We start from the raw sequence: 23,642 nt of genomic DNA on the forward strand, positions 1-23,642 counted from the left end.
ACTGTGATATAATGATAAGTAACTTCATACTTTTATACTTAGATTTGGCTGTTCATAAAACAGGTATTGAATTGCATCCTATCTGGTATAGAAAAGGTGTCACACAAAGGTATCCTCTCATATTGAATTTGGTTAACCCTATATACATAATAGACATAATAAAGATGCAAGAATTAAAGGGACATTTCACCCAAAAATGAAAATTCAGTCACTATCTACTAACCCCCATGCTGATGGAAAGTTAGGTGTAGTTTTGTAGTCCATAAAACATTTCTGGATCTTGACAGCAAAACGGCTTCGCGGCATTCTCCCAAACAACTGAAGTAGATGGGGACTTGTTTTGAAACCAAAAAGCAACCTCCAAAAATATAAAGGGGCTCCATACAGCTTGTCCTGTGTATGTCTAGTCTCCAGAAGCCCCGAGATCCCTAATTGATTTTTTTCTTTTTTTTTTTTTTTTGGTGTGTTTTTTTGTAAAACAAGTCCCCATCTACTTCAGTTGTTTAGGAAGACGCTGCAATGCTGTTTTGCTGTGAAGCACCAGAAATGTTTTGTGGACTACAAAACTTTGCCTGACTTTTCATCTGCATGATAGGAAATAGATAATGACTGAATTTTCATTTTTGGGTGAGCTTATCCTTTAAGTATGTATTAATCAAATCAGTAAAACACAGGGTCTTTGTATTAAAAGATGCCACATATTTGTATTTTTATATTCCCTCCCAAAATGCAATATTATAACCAAATACAGGAGCTCAGTCTCTTAGCTAGGCCTGTACCCTCTTTACACCATTTGCTTTCATGTATCAGTGAGTATGTGAGTGTGTGTATAGAGTTATTAAGCTTTGATTATACACAAATTAATTTAGCCATCCAGCCGCGAAGCATTGATATTTCCCCCCTCTACATCCATCAACACTCTACACAGTGCTGTCGTAATTCCTGCTGCAATATTAACACTCGGCATGATCAAAAACTCTGCGGCCAGCAACCAATCAATCAGGCAAACTGCCGTGGCAGCACAGAGAGAGAGGTGGGGGGGAGGTGATCATGATAGATCAAGATTTATGTTGCTGCTGCAGTGCAGTGTCACTTCTAAGCTCATTGTGTCAGGACTTTTATGATATGATAAGCTAGTCACTGCAGACTGGCTCATTGCTGCGTGTGTGTGTGTGTGTATACATACTTAGTTTAAAATCTGTGTTTTGTGTCCACAGCACAGTCCTTTCTTTGCGGAGCAGCTGACAGCATTTCAGGTGTGGCTGACGATGGGTGTGGAGAACAGGAACCCTCCTGAACAGCTCCCGATTGTACTGCAGGTATATGACACACACACACACACACACACACATACACACACACACACACACACACACACAAAATACAAAAAATATTGTTTATGAAGAAAAACAGAAATTGTGATTGCATTAGAAAGTCATTATGAAAGCATACATTACACATATAATAAAAAGGCATTAAGGGCAGTCGGATGGACCTGAACTTGTGTGTTTCCGTTCAATTTATAAAAGATGGTGAGCATAAAAAACCTTGCTTGAGCAGAATCCCATCTGTAACTTAGACACCTGTGATCAATAAATCTCAAATCAACTGAAATTGATGGCACCTGCCTTGTGAGTTCGCCTTATATAATGCCAGCACAGATGAGGGTTTAGTCAGGGATGGCCTCGAAACCAAAAGAGAAAATCAAACTTTTTGGAAGATGAGATCACAGCGATGGAGACTGAAGCCAGGTACATGAATTGTTCCGTGGACTAAATAGCGGGTTGACAAAGAAAGCCAGTTAGTTGCGGCTGCACATTGTTCCTACAGCTCATGCAAAGTTCACCACAGGCTTGCCGTATTTGTGTTCCAAACTGCAATAACCTTACATACAGTCATGGTCAACAGTTTACATGTATATCCTGGCAGTCTTCAGTTCCAATGATTTCTACAGCTCTCCTTTTTTGTGATGGAATGAGAGGAGCACAAACTGCTCTGTCACAAATACATTCATGAAAATCGGTTCAGTAATGAATGTATTATACAGGTGCAACTCAAAATTGTAGAATAGCATGGAAAAGTTCATTTTTTTTCCATCATTTAAATATCCATTCCTTTACCATTTTTGCTGTGTGTTTGGGATCATTGTCCTGTTGGAACACCCAACTGCACCCAAGACCCAATCTTCTGCTGATGATTTTGGGTTTTCCTGAAGAATTTGGAGATAATCCTCCTTCTTCATTATTTCATTTACTTTCTGTAGAGCAGCAGATCCACTGGCAGCAAAACAGCCCCACAGCATAATACTACCAGCACCATGCTTGACAGTAGGTCTGGTGTTCTTGGAGTTAAAGGCCTCACCTTCTCACCTCCAAACATATTGCTGCTCAGTGTGGCCAAACAACTCAACTACTACTGTATGTGATTTTCTTCCGAAGTCATACTTAAAATGAATCATATGTCTGTTTTATAAATGAGCCGATCTTGTTGTATTGTGTCAGCCGAGCTGCTGGCCATGCAGCGTCTCTGTCTCCCCCAAACACAAACAGAAACTTTTTAAACTCAAACCCTATTAGCCTGCTCGATCTTTTTCAGAAGCTTTTTCAAAATGTTCTCTCTCTTTTGTACTCTCAGTTCAGTCCTATGATCTTTGATGATAATTCCGCATTATAATTATAATTCAGTATGTGCTATGAAAACATTTTTAGTAGTAGTCAATACTGATGGATTTAGGAACTGTGATTACAGATTTCAGTAAGACCAAAAGACACAAACTAAAGTAAACTGAAAGGAATGGTGTTGAATATGAAATACAGAAAATGTGATTATAGAAAAAGTAACAGTGGAATGTGAGAAAACATTATGCAAACAGCTTTTTTGCTTTCTTCACTCATTGTCTAGTGTTTTGCATCAGTGAGTCTCTCTGTTATTCACACTCGCGCACAGACATTCTAACTGTCTCCTCTTCACCAACAGATTTTAAATGAAGAGCTCTGTTTGTAAATGTGTTGAAATGTACTTCTGTTGTCAGAGATTTCCTCAGTAAAGGAGGGGCGGTCTTACCTCACTCCATACACAGGTATATACAAGACGAGGACAGAAAAGAAGCCGCGCATGTAAACCAGCACACGGATAAATTCTTTCAAAAATGCAATTCATTAATTTAGAATTGCTGCCAATCATTTAAGTTAGTGTAATTTTTTAATAAAAGTTGAAACAGCAATTTTACAACATTTGAACCATAAACATTTAAAACATTTCAGTAACACTTATATGATTCAAGTCTGAATTAAATGCTGTCACATTAACAAACAATATTCAGTCTTCCATATTAAATGCACAATAGGACCTTGATAAATTTCATAAATAAGTAAACTAATCGAAGAGTTTCTTTTGTATATTGAATCAATCTTTAAAATTGTGCTTCACATGTTGTGTTCTCCTCGCAATGCAAGAAAACAGAACAAAAATTGGCGTTCCGATGACATCTGGGTTTAAAACACTGACTACATAATCACAACATCCCTGTTTGATGATCCTCTGTTGTCATCCCTCTCCCTCTTCTCATTTCCCATCACCTTTCTTCTGCCTGCTATCAAAATAATGCCCCCAGAAATATTAAGATAGTAAAAATAACCCTGAAAAAACATATTAACCATCAGTGTCATCCAGATTTTATTCATGTCTACTGCTTATGGTTTGAATATCCGACCAGACAGCTTAAAAACTGAAAGTTTGTCTCACCTACACATCTTGTCATTTTTAAATATTTAGTTAGTGTCTGACAGGCAGCAGAATTCTTTATTGACTAATAAATTATGTCTATGATGAGGTTTTGGTTAGTCACAACTGGTGGTGACTGTCACTTGCACTGTCAAGATGGTCATTACTTAATGAGGTGCCAGATATCATGTAAGGCACTGCAGCTGTTTGAACTGGGCAGTTGCTTAAATGGAGGGATTGTGGATGATTTATATAATTGAGATCTGTGTTTGAATACCTGAGAAGCAACATGCAGATGGGACAAGCAAGGTTTCAGATTCCATGTTTGAAAAGGGCTTCACTCTCCATTACGCACGAGCAAACTCAGTGCTGCAAGAGCATCTTAAGCACACACATCACCTCCCAAGAGTCTTTGAGCACTATTTAAATGGTCTATGGTGCTCGGTCTAAAGCGCAAGGCGCTAGTGCATTTAGGGCGTGTCCAAGTCCATTTACCTAGTTAAAATGTGAATAATCTGGCAGCAAAGTAAGGCGCATAGAACATAAATGAAACCAATCCGAGTGTCCTCTCCCATTCCCTTTACGAGCCAGGTGTGCCAGGACCTGAAGCATAGCTATTAAACAGCGGCACTTGTCCTCTCTAAGGGACAGGTATGTGGTTCTTGGCTGCTGGACCCTGGACCTGCCATATCACAATCATCTGTCCCATCAACAACTGTTTGACTGCATACGAAAAAAATACACTGTTATTTAACTAAGGAGGAGGAGGAGCGCTGCTGCACGTCCCCCTGTGTGTGAAAGTGATACGGGGCTCGCAGTCCATCGATCAGGTGGGACAGTCTTATTGCTGTATGTGTCATTCTGATCAATAACGGTGGGATGAGAGGGGTGAAGTACATCTATGATGTGGAAAATATTAATGACATTACCTGCAGCGGTCCTCCAGCAGTGGATACAATATGTGTATCTCTCCCTTAACATGCGCATTTGCACATGAGTAACAGATGATAAACTTCATTGATAATTTAAAATTCCTGACTTTAATTAATTAATGTTCTGCCTTCTTCAACACATCAAAAGGTCACACACACAGTTCAGATTCATACATAAAAATAGTTTGGAGTGAAGCAGCCTTCCGCCTGATAAATCCTGAGATCCGGTCTAAACATATTTCTTTCAGAAGCTAAAAGATTAATTTTCTTTCCTGTCAATTTTATAACTACAGCTTGTAATTTTGCTGCTTAAATGTTGCATGATGACAGTGAAACGACTGCATGCATGGAAACATTAAAAACAACTGAAAGCAGCCTCTCTAATCATAAACTCAGAGTGCATACGCGTTGCGAACCCGCCTGTGTAGGCGCATCTTACTATGTGAATAATGCACTCTTTAAATAGCAGGAAAAATACTTCGCCTTTGACTTTACAGCAGCTTTTTGTTGGTTTATGGCTCTGTCGCTTTCTGCTGCCTCAAGATAGCAATCCGCCATCAGTGTGTCTGACAACGCCTAAATTTAAGACTGACCAGGGGCGCACAGGTGGGCGCAAGTACATTTGCTACTTGTACAATGTGGGTGCTGGGCGTGAAAATGACAACTGGTCTTCCTCCTCCTCCTCCTCCTCCTCCTCCTCCTCCGTCTTCATCTTCTTCTTCTTCTCCTCTTTCTTCTTTTTCTTTTTCTTCTTCTTCAATCTGTCAGCAGACACTGGTAACTAGCACTGCAAGATTCTTCCTTTAATTTGAGCTGAGCATTTGCAGGCTGATTTTCCTCATTACAACCCTGCCACAGAGCTGTGACAGGACCAGTGTCTGCTGTGTTCCCTGTAGTGGTGTCCATTTATTTGGGATGCTTAAATTTGGGTGAAAATCCTTCTAAAAACCTTGTAGTGTTTCTCTGCTGTTGACTTACAGCAGTGGGGTTTTTCCCCCCTCCTTTACCTCGTCCTCATACCAGCACCATCCCGTGAGGCCGTACAGTTGTGGTGTTGTATTTTATCACAGCGTAGTGGTGCCGCTGTCCGTGTCGAATGGTAATTTCCTGCTGACTCAGCGCACTGCAAGCCGCAGCCCGTCCATACAGCAGTTCTGTCGGGACCCGTTAAAAGCCAAGGAAAAGGCAAACTGATTGGGGTGCGCTGGATGGTGTGTGTGTGTGTGTGTGTGTGTGTGTGTGTGAAGCTGTGTGTGTGTGTGTGTGCTGATATGGAAGGAAAGGATGTAAAGCACTAGTAGCCTTTAAGATTATGCAACGTTATGCAGCTTTCCACGGTGAGAGCAAAGTAATCTCAAGGCTACTTCATGCTCTCTGATGTAACGGATGGACACATAAACAGGTTTTATACCCTTTTAAGCACACAGTTGCATAAGAATGAAGCTAAAAGACGGGCACACACTCTTGGAGGATTTACAATTTGATGCCAAAATTATAATCTGGCTCCATTTGAAAGATGCAAGAGCGACAAGAAAAGGGCAGCAGGGAGCCCTCTATCAATAATGCTCTTTAATGAAATGAGCAGAGGAAGGACAACAGAGCTCAGGAAGGAGAGAGACGGTGTGGCGTTGTCTTGACAACAGACAGGGGGGATTAACAGATTCTGCATAGGGATTACAGCATCGCTAAATTGCGATGTTACGGTAACGGTAGCATTTTCACATTCACACACACTGGCCTTCAGGTGTCGATGACGTGCATCCAATAATGACATGACACCGTGTGTCTCACAGCTCATACACGCAGGGGGATGATGGGTAGTGCTTACTCAACGCACTAAAGGAGGATTGGAGTTAAGGTGTTACACAAATAAGCAACGAAGACAAATATGCACACACACACTCATGCAGAGAGAGAACAGCATTGCTCAGAGATTGTTTTTTCCTCCCTGCTATGATGAATTGGCACATCGATGTTAATGTGGTATTTGAATCACATGCATGAAATATGCTTATGCATGTGTGACTGTGTAGAAAATATTCACTGACATCTAAGTCGAATCGGGTTGAAAAAATGAATCGTGACAAACAAAAGCCTGGATCAGGAGAGGCTTCGATTTAATCTTGCTTGCAGGCTTTTCTTATTCTTACAGAGCACACACCTACAGTACGTCATACATACGCACGCACGCACGCACGCACACACACATAAATGTCCATGTTCCCACGCTCTTCCTTGGAGCTGGAGGTAACCCTGTCCCGGTCTTCCCCCAGCCTCCTTCTGGTAGCATGTTCACGCTCTCCAGGTTAAAGTCACGGAGAGCGCTAATAATACATTCTGTGTTGGTGGAAGTCCGTGTGTGTGCGGACCTGGGCTCCTCCATATGCTTGTTCCCACACACACTGTGGGACAGTCACACATGGGGCTTGACCGGTGTCCAGAGACTCTGTGCTGCTTTGTGCTAAATGCTGCATACAAACACACACACACACACACATATACATTTATAGCACATACCATATGCCTCCTTAAAATAGTTCCCCTCAGCCAAAAACTGCTACATCGTGATCCCGTTCGGCGTCACTGTTATGCACACACACTTGGGTCTTGTCCTCAACCCGGATCTCCTTAAGAAGAAAAGCGAAAGTGTGACCTGGTGCCAGTGTATTAGCAGAAGTGGTGGGAGAGCCACCTGTTTCCCTCCACCTCCTCATCCTCTCTGCCGTTTCTCCTGCTGTCCTTCCTCCTCCTCCTCTTCCTGTAATGTCAGGCTTCCTCCTTATTAGTAGGCAGCACAGTTGACCTCTGACCTTTCTGTTTCTCTTTCAGGTCCTCCTCAGTCAGGTTCATCGGCTGCGAGCTCTAGACCTGCTGGGGCGCTTTCTGGATCTGGGTCCGTGGGCCGTCAGCCTGGTGCGTTCTGATTGTGTGCCTGTTTTGAAAGTATTGGGAAAAAAAGTGTTCCATTTTAAAAGTACTCTCAACACTCCGACTAACAAGACAAATGAGGCAAAATTATTATTTAATCAGAAGAAAACTATGAGAACTTGGCTGGCCTGATATAACTGGATCAAATTAATACGGCGCAGGAACAACCTTGGCTGAAAATTGAAGCTTTTAAGTGGTGTCAAATCTAGCCAATGCAATAGTTTCCGTTTTATATGCTGAGGTTCAGAGATATCCATCTCTCAGATTTCTGCCTCAAAGCCAGACACAGTAAAAGTGAAACATGTGTTGAGTTTTTCACATTTAATTTATCATTGTGCACACACAAAATCCACAATCCTGCTTCTTTGTAAGTTGTATGAAAAACATGAGAATCTTCCAAACTTTTTTTCTCAATACAATTTGTTTTTTACCGACCTTCCCCTGCAGCCCAACAAGGACAAGCTTCCCAGGGAATAACAAAGAATTTTAAACTGAAAAGACTGTTACCTTGATTCCACTTACATGGAAACACATAGAAAGGGAGCTCTTAATAGACAGTATGAATAGGAGAAATTATTACAGCAACCAAAAGCTGTTTGAATGTTCATCAAGGCACCTGACTGTCTTGTTAAGATAAACTTGGAAACTATGACCCTTTGCTTGAAGGATGGAGCTGCAGTCTGATCATGGTTATCTTAAGTAAGCATAAAGATCTGGAGAACAGGGAAACAGGCATGGGTTCAAAAGCCAAAATTGAAAAATGCATAAACTGGCATAAAGGCTATAAACTAGTATAAGCTATTTGTTTTTCTCACTCCAGCTCCGACTCTCAAGAAAGACCTTCAAAAGTGTTTTTTCTTAAAATGTTAAAAAAAAAAAAAAAAAAAGAAACGTATATTTTGGGGCATGTATTGTACGATTTAAAGGAATAATAACGCCACTAATATTTACTTCTGTTCTTTATAACAGTGATAATATTAGTGAAATATTGTATACTTTATTTAATTTTACATAATCAGCAGGCCAGTTCTTACTGCCTTGTGCTATTAATAGCATGCTGATTGTCAGGTAAACCCATTTTATCGACAAAGCTGAAACACAGGACAGTCATAAAGTGAAGTCAAATGACATTTATCATCCCAGCTCCTCAGCTAGATACCATTCCTGTGTATGTGTTTACATTCAGACTACAGATGTGTCTTGGTGGTCAAACTTGGACGAACACATTCAGCAGCAAGGCCTGATCATAATTGCAATATCATTACCGCTCTATTAACGGCAGTGTTCTGTGTGTTTGTGTGTGTTTTCAGGCGCTGTCTGTGGGGATCTTCCCCTACGTGTTGAAGCTGCTGCAGAGTTCAGCCAGAGAGCTGCGGCCACTGTTGGTTTTCATCTGGGCTAAAATCCTTGCTGTAGACAGTGTAAGTTATGTAAAACACCTTTCAAAACCTTACTGACTCAAAGTTTTTATTTGATCTGCTTTTTTTCACGGCTGGTTAATTGTCGTCACATGAATTCTGTCTGCTGCACATGAAGAGAAACTGATGGATTGAATGAAAACAGTGTGGTTTTGTTTGGTTGGTTTAATTGAAAATCGGGTCTGACATTGGCAAAGCTGCCAAAGTTTGATCAAGTGTTTTTTACTTCAAAGTTTCAAAGTTTTTCAGAGCTAAATTACACATTATTGAATGATAACACTTAAAAAAACTAAATAGATGGTCAGAAGATAAGAAATACGTTTTAAACATCCACACTCTTGATCACTGTGTATCCTTTACTGTAGAGCTTTCTTAAAGACAACAGTGAAAAGATTTTGCAGCTACTACTGCGCACTGACTTTCCTCCACACATAGATGAGGCAGCTTCTGAGGATCAGGGAGATGAATAAGCCCGGGATATATATTATATGATGTATTTTGTTTAGGAAATTCTCTTAAATCCTTGTATTTCTCACAGTATAGTAAGAAGTGAGTGACTGTGATGACCTGTATCTATGGCAAGGCTCTGTCTACTCAGTCTGTGCATCGTCTGCATACTTTGTCCTTAGTTTTACATCAGTCACAGTGGTCAGATACCCTGCTACCATGTGCTCTCTTTGTAGGGTCATTGCGATCCTAATTTACTTTGCGATTTTGTGGTTTCGTTCCAATTATTATAATTTTCGTTTTCTTTTGAGAAGATTTTGTTTGGCCGGCTTGTTAAGTGTCTGTCCTGAAGGACTGAAGGATCTTTGAGTCTTTGCTTTTTATCTTTGTATTACCCCTGGCACTGAAGGGGATCGTAATGATAAGAATTTTGGGTCACTATATAAGGATGTTTATAAAATGTAATTTCTCTCTGTCTCCCTCCCTCTATCTCTTTCTTCCTGTCTGTGTCTGCAGTCATGTCAAGCTGACCTGGTGAAAGACAACGGGCATAAGTACTTCCTTTCTGTGTTGGCTGACAGTTACATGCCAGTGAGTAAACACAATCCCCTACTGTATGTGCATTTGTGGAAAAAGTAACCAATGTTGGATTTTCTTTACTTATAATATGAAAAGATATATATGCTTCAGACAGCAATATATAAAAGTAGACATACTGACATGAGTTCCTTTCTATGTTACAGGCTGAGCATCGAACCATGGCTGTGTTTATATTGGCTGTTATCGTCAACAGCTACAACACAGGACAGGTATGAGTGTGTGTGAGCATGTTTGGATATTTTGTGGTCAAATGTTTTGTTTTGAGTTAGATAGAGTTTGACAGCACAGTACAAGCCTTTACACGCTTTTATAATACTTGACATTGATCATTTCAACCTAACTATACAAGCACAGTACTCTTGTCTAACCACATATTTAATGCCATTGATCACCTCCCCGACAAAACGACTCTTATTTGCCCCTCCAGTCTCTGGAGTTTCCCGTTTGTTCTTTCCCCACCCTGAGTGGCATATGGGTAAAACAACCACAAAATAACAATCCTGAAAAAAACCCATAAAAAGGTATCTATACATACTGTATACAGGCAGTTAGAGCTTTGTTACATATTTTGTTGAGTTGTGTACTTACATTATCCCAAATGTTTCTAACAATGTTTATGTGTGTAACGGCGCGTTTCATTTGGTCACCTGTCGCTGCTCCTGGATAGGGAAATCGTCAAGGAAACTAAACTTAACACAAAGTTTAGTCCTCATGCCGTACAGTTGTGGTTGTTTAATGGCGTGTTCACCGCCAGCAAAGTTATCATTTGTATTTATTCGGTTTACTCATGCAATGTTTAGCAAGCCCAAACAGCTGGATTACTAGTGTAAACTCATGTTAGCGTACAGCGGCACACACCAATTCAGCACTCACCAGAGACTCTGGCTCTCCCTCTTCCTTCCCCTTTTCTCTCTGTAATGTTACTCTCAGGGAGTAAAGTCCATTTCCCTTCCAGCTCCAGTCGGCAGTCAACATTATAGTACGTAAACACTCGACAATGGCGGTCACCTCCACGGATCTCTGCTGCAGTCAGGATGATGAATAGGAGTGAAGATAAATCCGTTTTTTAATCCCACGAGTTAAAAAGTAATCTCTTTAAAAGTCGGCAAACAGCTCAAGATCAGAGCAGAATCCAATGTGACTCCTGGTGTTCATTCCTCCAGCAGGTCTGGCCCTGTCCTCCTGAGCTGGCTGGTTCTGAGTGGCTGAATTATTATGAATTACATATTGTATGTTTTATACGCACAACTTTTTGGCAGCTGTCAGACCTGAAAGTAGAGGTCTTCTCTAAGGTTTGGCAACATTAATTACTGAATTATCATTTAAATGTAAAACACATGATAAACTTGAAATACCAGTTCCAGTAACATCAGATAGCATGTTTGAAACTGTGTGTATTACTGCACTGCTGTCTGTCTGCTTGCCAAAAGCCCAAAGGGAGAACGTAGCGTATTACTCATTTAGTTCTCTCACCAGAACCTCAGCAGGTTGTTTGGGGCCAGCCGTCACTTTGAGAGATTACTCTCTCGCCCATTGTGTATTTCTGGGACATATTGGTTATGTGACAGTTTTGTCACCAACAGTCACCTGTATAATCTCCAACTCCGTTCCAGCCACCTCCATGGTGACACTTCATCACCGCAAAGTGTCACTATGGCCTGCTCCTGGCCCTCTGCGTTCAATCCCAGAAGCCTTTTGTGTCTGACGCTGATCAAACATCTAAGAGTGTGATGTTGGGGTGATGTAGCTCGTCATTTCATGAAATACGCACACACACACTCCCTGACACTCTTCAGTGAAGACATTTTCCACCATCACTCCCTTTTGCCTCCTCTCTTCTGCCCTCTGCAGTTATTTTTCTAGTTGTTAATGTTATTTGAGTCATTCATTTTTTTCTTCACTACCTCTCAGTACTTCTCTCCCAACATTATATAAATGTGACAAATCATAAAAGCTATATGTGCTCTCAAGCTCAGAAACACCCATTCTTCTTCCATACCACAGTTCCTTAATGCTCCTACCTCTCACAGGCCTGTGAATAATAGATGATCCCCAACATTACAGAGACTCTCTGCCTGCTCCACATCTCCATTATTTATCCCGCTTACTTTCAACAACAGTGCTCATTACTGCGGGATCATTGTTGCCAACATGTCACCGAGCACTGGTGTCTTAATATTCTAGCTCTCAGGGTTCAGCTGGGAGGCTCGATCAGAGCAGAGGGAAAAACGCACCAGCAATCTGAAGCACTTCAAGAAAGTAAAGGGGGGGGGGGGGGGGTGAGGAGGAGATGGGGAACACTGTGTCACTGCTGATAAAAGATTTGTTGTTCTAACGCCTCAATCTGTAGGAGACAAAGGAGGATTCTCAGCACACTTAAAGAGTCCAATTGTTGTTGTTCATGCGGATGGGAGGAGTGGCGTTAAAAGCTTTTATGTTCGTAAAGAACATCTGAAACTGGAGGATCATCATAGTGCTGAGCATCGATGCACATAACTGATGTGTTGTTGTCCCCCTCCTCACCTTTTTTGCCTCCTCCATCAGCGATCCATCTTTTTCTTTTGCAGTGCAGAGTTTCCACAGTTATTCCAGTTGTTCCATTGTAACCAGGGGATAGTGAGCGGTTAAAGAAGTGCCTTTACCTGACCTTTGACCTTTGACCTTTTTCCGGGAAAAATCCAGAAAAACCGTACACCAGAGTAAAAGTGAGGCTTGTAGGGAAGAAATGTACACATGGATGGTGTAATTTACACTGTGCGCTCAGTATCTTCTTCAGAATGAAGATGAGCAAAACGGTTGTCTATTGCAAGTTCAACAGATGAAAATCTGTCACTATATTAATGTACTTCAGTAATTGAATGGACCAGCGCATCAGGCTCTAGGTTTGTCACAGAGGAAACGAGTATGAAGCAGTGATCATTGAGTAGCAAGAGTAAAGATGACACATAGACCAACAGGTAAGTTGGTACAGTGTTTCCCCTAGGAAGAAGTTGTAGCAGCGGAGGTGTCACACAGGTGCAATATTTTCTGGTACATTTGCAAAGTACGCCATCTGGGCATAAAATTCCTCATTTACATGCTGAATGCTTTACTCATGTGTGTGAACTGGTCTGGATATGAAGTTTCAGTTGCGAGGAAAAAAACAACTTTAGTCTCTAAAGTTATGAGATGGAGTCCTCTCCTCTCCGTTTCCTATGTATTACTCGCAGGTGTGTTAATTGACCTAGATATGAAGCATCCATAGCGCAAAATATTGTAACATCAGAGATTTATTAATGCACTGAGTTTGTCTTTTTTTAATCAACTCCTCTAACTTATCTCCTGTATGGAAAACATTAATTTGACCGTATTGATTTTTTTGCTGACTCTTCCTTCACTACAGTCTCATGGTTAAGGCCTAGTAACATGAGTTATAATTGATTTCAAGTTAAAGGCATAATGCCTCCCGTACCTGGCACAGATTCAGTGTGAATCCTCCACAGGAAGAATAGAGTTTTCTTCACAGTCACTTTAACACAGATATGGAAAAAAAATAGCAAAGCAGACAAGACCAAAATTCATTCAATACACCTTTTCTTTCCTTTTTTTTTTACAGTAAAGGTCTTGCTGTGTCTCAAAGGCCATAATCCCTCCCTTTTTCTGGTAATCTTGAAATGTGAAAAATGTGCAGAAAGTGTCAAGTTGTATTGACTGTAGCTTAACAACAAACAAAAGAATGGCAAAGTAGAAGTTATTGGAATCAAAATATGAGACAAAACAATGTCTGTAAAAAAAACAAACAACTAAAATAAATTCAACTGAGCAGAAGAGTGGTGAATATAACATGACGATGGAAATGAAAAATGAAGTAGTCTTCACCGTGTGAGCCATTGTAGTACGAGACATTCCAGCCGGGCCTGTGCTTTACTTTTTATGATGCTTGACAAACATTTTATTACTTCTCACAAAGTTGAAGGTACTTTACAGTCAATCAACAGGCTGTACTTCTGTCGCCTCATGAAAAGAAGAAACACAAAGGCAACTGAAATGAAGAGAGAACTCTGTTAACACTCTGCACAAAATCAATCCATCAAACAGAGAGTTTGAAAAGCATTTTGTATTGAAGATACCAGCTTTTCTATTGTACTTAAGACTGCCTCAAACCTTGACTGACCAATTACCTTTTGTTCCCATTAAAAAAAAAGATTTGCAGAGGGCTTAAGGGTTCACAGAAATAAGTCCGACTGCTGCACAGCTCATAATGTTTTTGTCTATCACACAGTGTGAGGTTACAGGTTAGCAGTGATAATGAGGTACAAGGCTGCTCGCTGCCTGGTGTCTCTGTGCTGCTCAGGAGGCTTAAGACTCATGCACAATTTATTACAGTACATTATTGTCATTTTATTAGAAATAAAATACTACCACAGTGTCAGGTCCAGTGTCTACTGGCCATAGATAAAAGCACACATGGCCACACATGGCCTTCCCACTATTACTTTCACTGAATACCTCACAATCCTTAAAAGCTTCTTACAGTTCTTGATGTACTCCTCCATAGGTATCCCTTCAAGTCCAAATATCAGGTCTGACCAATGGAACATCTTTCTCACTCAGTTTGTATGACTCCTCTCACTTTCCTCTCCCCCACCAGGAGGCCTGTCTGCAGGGCAACCTAATAGCCAACTGCCTGGAGCAGCTGTCAGACCCTCACCCCCTGCTCCGCCAATGGGTGGCCATTTGCCTGGGCCGCATCTGGCAGAACTTCGACCCGGCCCGCTGGTGTGGAGTTCGGGACAGCGCCCACGAGAAGCTCTACACTCTTTTGTCAGATCCCATTCCCGAGGTGAGGGGTTAGCACCAGAGTCTAGGTATATTTAAATCATTTTCCTGCACTGCAACAAGAAGCCCTGATGTCTTGTTTTGCAAATGATTAAATCCTTCATGGTTTTCTAAGATTGGAAATCTTTTAATCACCATTTGCATTAGATGATTATACTTGTTTTAAGATAAAGTGTTCAGATTTGTCTAACAAAGATATTAAATTTTTTTTTTCTCATCTAGGGCTGTCGAGATGAAATTAGATTGCTTTTCTTATTTCAAAAATCAGACCAATCTTAAGTACGGGCAGACAAAAACAACACTTTGAATATGATTAATTATACTTTTCATTTTCTTAAATTGGTTCAAAGCAAAGCTCTCACTTCATATATCAACTTTTTTTTTTACTACTTTTAGAGGCAGAGAGTCCTATTTAGACGATCTACGGCGCTTAGTCTAAAGCGCATGGTGCTAGTGAGTTTAGGACATGTCCAAGGCAATTCTGCTAGGGCGGATAATCTGGGCACAAAGTGAAGGCATACGGCGCAAAAAGGGTTGTAATTAGACTCTGAATTAGTCATGGGTGTGTTTTGGGTGGAACATTAATTAAACCAATCTGAGTTTCGTCTCCCATTCCCTCTGCCCCGGCATTTCACAATCATCCGTCCCATCAACAACTCTGTTTGACTGCATATGAAAAAATAAACTGATGTTTAACTGAGGAGGAGGAGGAGCACTGCTGCACATCCCTCTGTGTGCGTGTGGGGATCTCAGTCCGTGGATGAGGTGGTACAGATCATCAAAATTAACATCCCGATCAATAACGGTGGGATGAGAGGGGAGAAATACGTCTTTAATTAGGAAATATTAATGACATTACCTGCAGCTAGTCTCCAGCAGCGGAAACGATATGTGTATCTCTACATTAACATGTGCACACGGAACAGTTGATAAACTTCATTATTATACTGTGATTATTTAAAACTCCTGCCTCGCCGACAGGATCGGTTAATATTTTATGTTAATTTATGTCCTGTGTTCTTCTACACAACAAAAGGTCACACACACACAAACAGTCCAGATTCATACAGTAAAGTAGTTTTGCATGAAGCAGATATTCTGATAAATCCTCAGATCCTGTCTAAACATATGTATTTCAGAAGCTACATGTTTAATTCTGTTTCCTCTGGAGGGTTTCGTCTCAACTTTTAGTTTTGTTGATAAAATGTGCCACGATACTTGCTGCAGTGACATTTATGGAAATGTTAAAAATAACTGAAAGAAGCCTCTCTAATCATAAAATCTGAGCGTATGCACAGTGTGAACCCGCCTGTGTAGGCGCATCTTACTATGTGAATAATGCACTCTTTAAATAGCAGGAAGCAGACAGCATGTTTGACTTTAGAGCAGCTATTTGTTGGTCTGTGGCGCTGCCGCTTTCCGCTGCCTCAAGATAGCAATCCGCCATCAGTGTTCCTCACCACACCTCACTTTAAGACCAACACACCCAGGGGCGCACAAGTAGGCGCAAGTGGATTTGCTATTTTTACCACATGGGCGCTGGGTGTGAAAATGACCACTGCGTCAGTTTGACACTAGCAATGACACCTGCGCAGACTGTGCATGTTAGATATTAGATATTAGATTAGATAGATACTTCAGCATTTCTCACATGACATTCTCTCCTCTGCAACATATGTGTCTGAGAATGAGTCATATTCATTTAAAGATCAATACAGACTGATTTATAGACTTTCCTTCTCTCAACCACATCAAATGATATTTTCTAATGCTAGTTTAACTGCGACTACGAGCTGGAGATAGTTTAATTCATTAGTTTTATGTTTCAAGCATTATTCAGTTATTACTGCACATCTGCTACAAGATTTTGTTTCCTCTTGTTGATAAAATCTTCAGGTTGGCAGCAGATTGACATAATGTCTGAACCAGTTGTGCTTCTGAGACATCTGTTCTCAGCACAAAGTCTAAGACACACATACTGTATATATGTAATTATAATATATATACCAACAACTGGCTTCATGCTGCCTCATTTGAATGAAGCTCCCACCCCACTGAACACCAATAACGCTGGGTTCAGACAGGATGCAGAAGCACCGCAATTAGATGCAAAGCGTGAGTGTCGTTCACATAGGAAGCTCTGCTCCTCTGCCAGCGTGCGCCGTGCAGCGATCGTTTCGGAGTCTGGTCTAATTTCTCCGCAATACCACACAGACGGGTGAAGAAATGTCAGGATCAGGCAAAGAGGGTCGCCTTGAAAACAGGACCAACAGAGTGACAAGTCTTTATGACAACTATAGGTTCTGACCAGCAACAGCAGGACACACAACCCGACCAAAAACACACTCTTAAAATAGGAATAATGTCTTAGACTCCTCTGGTATACACACACATGTTCTGCAGGATGAACTAGTTTATACAGACTAATAAAAGCCAGTTTTGTGAAAGAGAGGAAACACGCACACAAACACACACATTCTTCAGAGCAGACCCACACAGACTTTCAACTGTTTGGACCCACTGTGTTAAATCAAGATGGAAACCATCTGACTGGGTCGTGTGTGGACCACAGGGACAGCGAGGCAGAGGTTGCCCTGAAGTTCACCCAGACACTTGGTGCCCTCTCTCACTCACACCACATGTATTTGCATGCATTTGCACACACTTGCACACACAAGGAACATCTGTTTTTCAGCAGCAACTTCCACCTTCCCATGGACAGACAGCTGCTTTGGCCCCAGGGTTGAAACTGAGGCCTGCAGACACATCTGTGTGTGTGCAAATATACTCACAAATATACTTTTTCAGCATTGCTTCCAGGTCGTTCATTCATTTTACATTAGGAACTTTCAGAGTGCGTGTGTTATTTTAAACCGCCGGAGACTCAGACTGACTGATGATAACTGACTGCATTAGATTGTTGCAGTTCCCCACTGTGTTAGATTGAGACACCTCACATGCAGTGTGTGTGTGTGTGTGTGCATGCGTGCGTGATGACTAGATGAACGGAGACAGAAACTAAAAGTAAGAGCAGAGATCAGTGACTAAGCAGAGACTTTGATTAAGTTTAATGAAAGATCTGTGGGGATACAGCTGAGATGACAGTGTTGTTTAGTCATAGTTTGCACGTCATTATAGTACACGTACACACACACACACTTTAAAGTTGCTGTACATTCCTCCTAAAATAATGTTCAATAAGACTTCATTCTCAGAAAAGTAATTCTGGCTACCACAGCAGAGAGATGTGCAGGAGTTGGACACAATATCGTAAACTCCCCTTACACATATCGTAAATGGTAAATGGACTTTATATTGTAGTCTTGGCGACCGCTCAAAGTGCTTTGCATCTCAAGTCAGCATTCGCCCATTCATACATGGTGCCACCTGCTCATCTGGAGCAATAACCATTCATTCGTACTCACACACCGATGGAAGAGCCACAGAGTGCAGTATCTATCTGTCTATGTATGTATGTATGTAGGGGGTTCAGCATCTTGCCCAAGGAAATTTCGACATGTACACTGCAGGGGCCGCAGATTGAACCGTGGACGACTGCTCTACCTCCTGAGCCACAGCCTCCCCTCAGACACAAAAAAATACAACATGCAGCAAATAGAGTGCTGCAGGGATGATGTATTTTTCTAAGACTAACCCCTGAAGTTATGGGGTTCGCAGGTTTCATCCGCAAAAAGCAGCTGAGATCTTTCTGTGGTATTTTTCAATTGGATTTTGTATTATTGCAGACAGCTGGCTCTGTTTTGTTCAGCATAATAATCTTCACAGATGAACACCACTTTTATGATTTTTTTTTTTTGTCGTAGAACAAAATGTGAAAATTGAACCTGTACATAACAAGCACAGATACTCAAACTCACCCATAGATTTGTATTGAGTTGTGCTATAATATAATGCAATGCAATGCAAAACACCCTCGCTAACTTTAGCTTCAAAACTACAGTAGATTTAAGTCAACACATCTTGGTGTAAAGGATAGCATCAACTTGAAGGGCTGTAACAGACTGTCCAGGTGTTCATGGTATTCTGAGTCTCGTGTTCTATAAATAAAGGAATGTAAACATGCCTGAGCAAAGACGGCAGATTAAGATGTTCCATTATTACAGTCTTATGTTTAACGTTAAGACTTTCGTTTTTTTTCAAGTTTTAGGAAGACAATTACAATATGTTGATCCAAAATGTTTCAGCTGATCATTTTAATTGGAACAAAGCAAAACCAAATCAAAGACACATCTGTGTGCCGGAGCATCACTAAAACCGCATCACAAGATTAAAAAATAGCTGCAATGATTCATCCTGAAAAAATTGGTTTCTGTCTCTACAACAAACACTCTACCCAAATATTAATTCCAGTGCTGTAATTTGGTTCAGTGTGAGATCAATCCCTCAGGGAAAATGCCTTCTGTGCGTTGGTGCAGGTTTGGATTAAACATCCAATGAAGCAGGTGGAGACAGTAATGAGTTATAGTGACCAAAAGCAGCTCATAGGAGCACACAGCCCTGATGATTTCCAGTGCATTTCACAGTCATACATTAAGAGAAAATTAAACCATAATTACCTCTACAGTTTTAACCAAGAGGAAAGTGAGTTGATGGCGTTGCTGTGTTTGTGTATCTGCAGGTGAGGTGTGCAGCTGTTTTCGCTCTTGGGACATTTGTGGGGAACTCTGCTGAGAGGACGGACCACTCCACCACCATCGACCACAACGTGGCCATGATGCTGGCCCAGCTCATCAATGATGGCAGCCCTGTGGTCCGCAAGGTCACTACAAAACAATAATACTGAGACTAATATACAGTACACCGCTCAAAAACATTAAGGGAATGCTTAATCATCACAATATACAACCAACTCTGTTAAACTTCAGGGATATCAATCTGTCTATTTAGGAAGCACAAGTGATTGTGAATCAGTTTCACCTGCTTTGGTGCAAATTAACGTGACAACAGGTGTTATGGACAGGCAAAAGCAAGACAACCTCCAAAAAGAGAATAGTTTTGCATGTGGTGGCCACAGTCAGTTGCTCTCTCATCATCCTTCCTGACCTCATGGGGCCAGAGTGTGTAGGCAGTTCCTGGATGAAGAAGGCACTGATGACATTGACTGGGCCTCTCGTTCCTCTGACCTAAATCCAACTGAGCACGTGTCCTTGTTCTTTATAAGTGTATGTAGACTTTTAAACACAACTGTACATCAGTAAAGATTTTCAACTTGATTTATTGTTCATTAAGATCTGATATGTGATTAAAGTCCTCTCTTATTTTTTTTGAGCAGTGTATGTATATGTACAGTCGGTAGAATCTGTGGTTAAAAAATATATGAAAACTTCCACACTAGGGCTGTGACTAATGATTGTTTTATTATAATTATTCTGCTGAGTATTAATTCATTAATCCTTTAAAATGTCAAAAATTCTAATCACACTTTCCCAGAGCCCAAAGTGACACCTTCAAATTTCTTCCTTTGTCTTAAACCTAACGAAGCTGGCAATTAATTTTCTTTCAGCTAATCACCAAATGAAATGAATCTCTGCAGCTCTATTCCACACTGCAGCCCAGCCCAGACTACTGCTATGCTGGTGTGACTGAGATTTTACGATGCAGTGGAAAGACTGTCAGTTGTATTCGACAGCACAGTCTATAAAAGTTGATGAAAAGATTATTATGCACTTCATCCTATCATAGCTATCCAAATTTTGATCACCTTTCCAATACATGTGACTCTGAAATGAAAGATCTCTTCAGGTGCCCGCAGGTCACAGATTACTTTAATAAAGAAATTCCACAAGTGGAAGGTACCTGGTTTAGTTAAACATTCATGTGCTCGCACACCTAATATCACTGTTATACAGTAGAATACAGAACTCATCATTTGACGAGCTGTGTCAGAAGAGATGGAGAGAGAATCAGGCCTGGAGGTACAGTAACTGAGATGAATGAGAATAATACAGTTATACGGGTGAGTCAGACTACTGCCACCAATTCAAGGTTTTAGTGGGGATCTGTTGAAGGAACATAACTTGATATTTTTTCGCCTCTAAAGTGAATGTTATATCAAGTGGTTCTCTGGGAGAAAAAACAATGCTGAAGGCAGTGAGGTGTAAAAATAAAGAGATCACTAAAGAGGTAATTAACAAGGTTTTACAGATTTATCACTTAGTTGTCACCATTATACCTGGAAAAATCCTGCTTGGCTTAAATTTTACAAAAAAAGTCAGAATCACTGGAACTGAATGTTCATTATGTTAAGCATGTTTCTGTGTTTTACAGGAGCTGGTCGTAGCACTGAGTCACCTGGTGGTCCAGTATGAGAGCAACTTTTGTACAGTTGCCCTCCAGTTTATAGAGGAAGAGAAGAACTACACAGTGCCGTCACCAGCCAACACCGCAGGTACTGTAGACCAGTGGGTTTCAAAGCTTCAAGACACACATTTAAACATTCGCAGCAGATAGGTTACATAATTAAAAATGAGGTTAACCGCTCGGCACAAGAAAGCGATCCTTTTCCCCCTTGTTATCTTCATCACACTGGCTGTCAATCACGGCCTTTGATGTGTCACACTCTTCCCACCACCAGACAGTTTCATGACCAGAGAAATACTGGGGGATCCCTTTAAGGATCTTATTAAGGTACAGAGTTTGCCCCTGTATTGGGAAATGAGCATGCACAAAATACTGATACAGTACATCAAAAACTCATACATGTCTTATTGTATAGTTGTATATTTCAGTTATGATGTATGGAATCACAGCTGTAGACACATACAAACTCAGACAGTGTTTGTGTTTGCAAACTGACAGGGTTTTAGGACACAAGCGCAGACCAAAAGTAAGGCTGGATGGTAGAAGTAATCTTTTTTTTTTTTTTCCAAGTGACTTTACTTTAGTGTTTTTGTGATTTATTGCATCATATAAAGAATGCAACAATCAGGCCAGCATTAATTACTGAATCACCCATTAGTAGTTATCGGTGTATATCTTGAGTGTAGAAGAAATCTGTCAGAAAGGTAACTGCATGTTTTTTCTGATTTTAAAGTTATACATTTGCAGGTATATAACAGAATGCATCCACTGGATGAATCCAGTCTTTTACACAACTATATTTTTATCGGCCCATGATTGTGATGTATGTCATCCTGTGTTTACGTCCAGAGCCCGGTAACCTGACTCCAGTGAGGGACAGCCCGGCCATCCCACGCCTGCGATCAGTCAACTCCTACACCAACATCCGAGCTGCCACCACTGCCCGCAACTTGAACAAGAGCTTGCAGAACCTCAACCTCAATGAAGAGGGTAGGAGGGAGAAAGAGTGCTAAGAAATGAAGCGAGAAAGGAAATGAGGCAGATGGAAGGGAGATAAATAAGATGAAGCAGAAATTTAGAGGAAACTGTAGGAGGATTGAATGAAGACAAAGAAGAAGACTGAGTCAGCTGAATGAAAGAAATAAATCCAAGGGGAGCCATTAGCACATTTCATTAGGTTTTTTCCTCCTTATCAGTTGATGTCCTCAGACTTGAGCTGCATTTCCACCACAGGGAACAGGGTCTAAATCAATGTCTGAGGATATAATTTTATCCCCCAAAAAGTCCGCCCTCGGGGGGAAGTACTTGCCAAAAGTATATGAAGTTTGCAGCTGGGGCTTGCAGTGCTAAACATGTTATTTTGGGTGGAAATGCAGCTTCACCCCTCCTTTCTATCATGCCACTCCTGACTCAATAATTCTTATTAGACATCACAACCAGCAATGAGCTGATGTGCTGATATAAATTCAAAATCCAGCTCTCACATGTACACTGTCAGTCCTCATCATCCTTTTCATCCCTGTCTTAAAAATGTTTGTGTGGAGGTCTTTGTCAGTGGCCCACTGCCAAAACATTCACTTCAATGTGTGTTGTTCATCCACATAAAGTCACTCTGGCAATGTTGGAGGGCACTACTCATTAAAGGAGGTCAAGCAGCAGTGCCCATAAAAAAGGGATTTTAAGTAGTTAAACTTGTCAGCTTTGCTTAAATTAAGGTTTTGGTCAATTGCCTCAAACTCCAAAAGCCTTTTTAATTGGCTAATGTCTCCTGAGAATTTTTCAATTACTAATTTGGGCAATTTCATTATAGGGTTCAAATTATCCTGGCTCTGATTTGAGCATGGGTGAATTACAGTTTTCGGTTCAGATTCTCTATCACGGCCTTTATGAAGTAATACTTCCCAATATTCCTCCAATGACTCAACGTTGGTTTCTGCTTTATCAAGCGCCTGTTATTGATTTCGGTCACAGGTTTCAGGCTTGTTGCTTCACCACGTCCCTGCAGATTTGTGCCTCATTGACTCAGTGGGGACGGGAGCTGTCCTTGGTGCTGAACTGCTGACACATGTTTAGAAAGTTATAGCAGGAGCAGGGTTCACACTGTGGGACGCACACCAAGCAATTTGTTTTTAAGGGCGCAGTATGTAAGAATTGGCCACCTGTTGAATTCATACTCGCAACAAATAGCGGGCAGCATACCAAAGTAACCGCTAACTGCTGCAGCTTTAAGCATGCTGTAATTATCTCTGCTTCCCAAACACAGTTGTAGCTATGAGGAGCAGCCTACAACTGTAACTGCACTCTCACTGAAAGGATATATCAATTTATGATGATGTCATGGGGAAAGTGTCTCTCATTGAGATATTGAATTAAAGATCTGCACTTCTGAGTTTGCTTCTAAAATAGATGCATAATTGTGATAGCTTATCCTAACATGGCAAAAATAATCCTGTTA

General features: G+C 40.9%; 1 protein-coding gene across 5 annotated transcripts in view; it reads left to right on the forward strand.

Annotated features, from left to right (window-relative positions):
• Window positions 1-23,642, forward strand: part of rptor (regulatory associated protein of MTOR, complex 1) — a 197,297-nt gene that overhangs the window by 124,278 nt on the left and 49,377 nt on the right. For all 5 annotated transcript variants that reach the window (XM_084342522.1, XM_084342524.1, XM_084342523.1 and 2 more), the window contains exons 12-20: window positions 1,218-1,319; window positions 7,485-7,568; window positions 8,894-9,004; window positions 9,965-10,039; window positions 10,192-10,257; window positions 14,679-14,870; window positions 19,506-19,646; window positions 21,155-21,275; window positions 22,037-22,177. In XM_084342522.1, the coding sequence (XP_084198648.1) occupies window positions 1,218-1,319; window positions 7,485-7,568; window positions 8,894-9,004; window positions 9,965-10,039; window positions 10,192-10,257; window positions 14,679-14,870; window positions 19,506-19,646; window positions 21,155-21,275; window positions 22,037-22,177 (1,033 nt within the window). The remainder of the gene's footprint in view (window positions 1-1,217; window positions 1,320-7,484; window positions 7,569-8,893; window positions 9,005-9,964; window positions 10,040-10,191; window positions 10,258-14,678; window positions 14,871-19,505; window positions 19,647-21,154; window positions 21,276-22,036; window positions 22,178-23,642) is intronic.

Source organism: Pagrus pagrus, assembly GCF_965226575.1.
Source record: "Pagrus pagrus genome assembly, chromosome: 2".
NCBI classification, from domain to species: Eukaryota; Metazoa; Chordata; class Actinopteri; order Spariformes; family Sparidae; genus Pagrus; species Pagrus pagrus.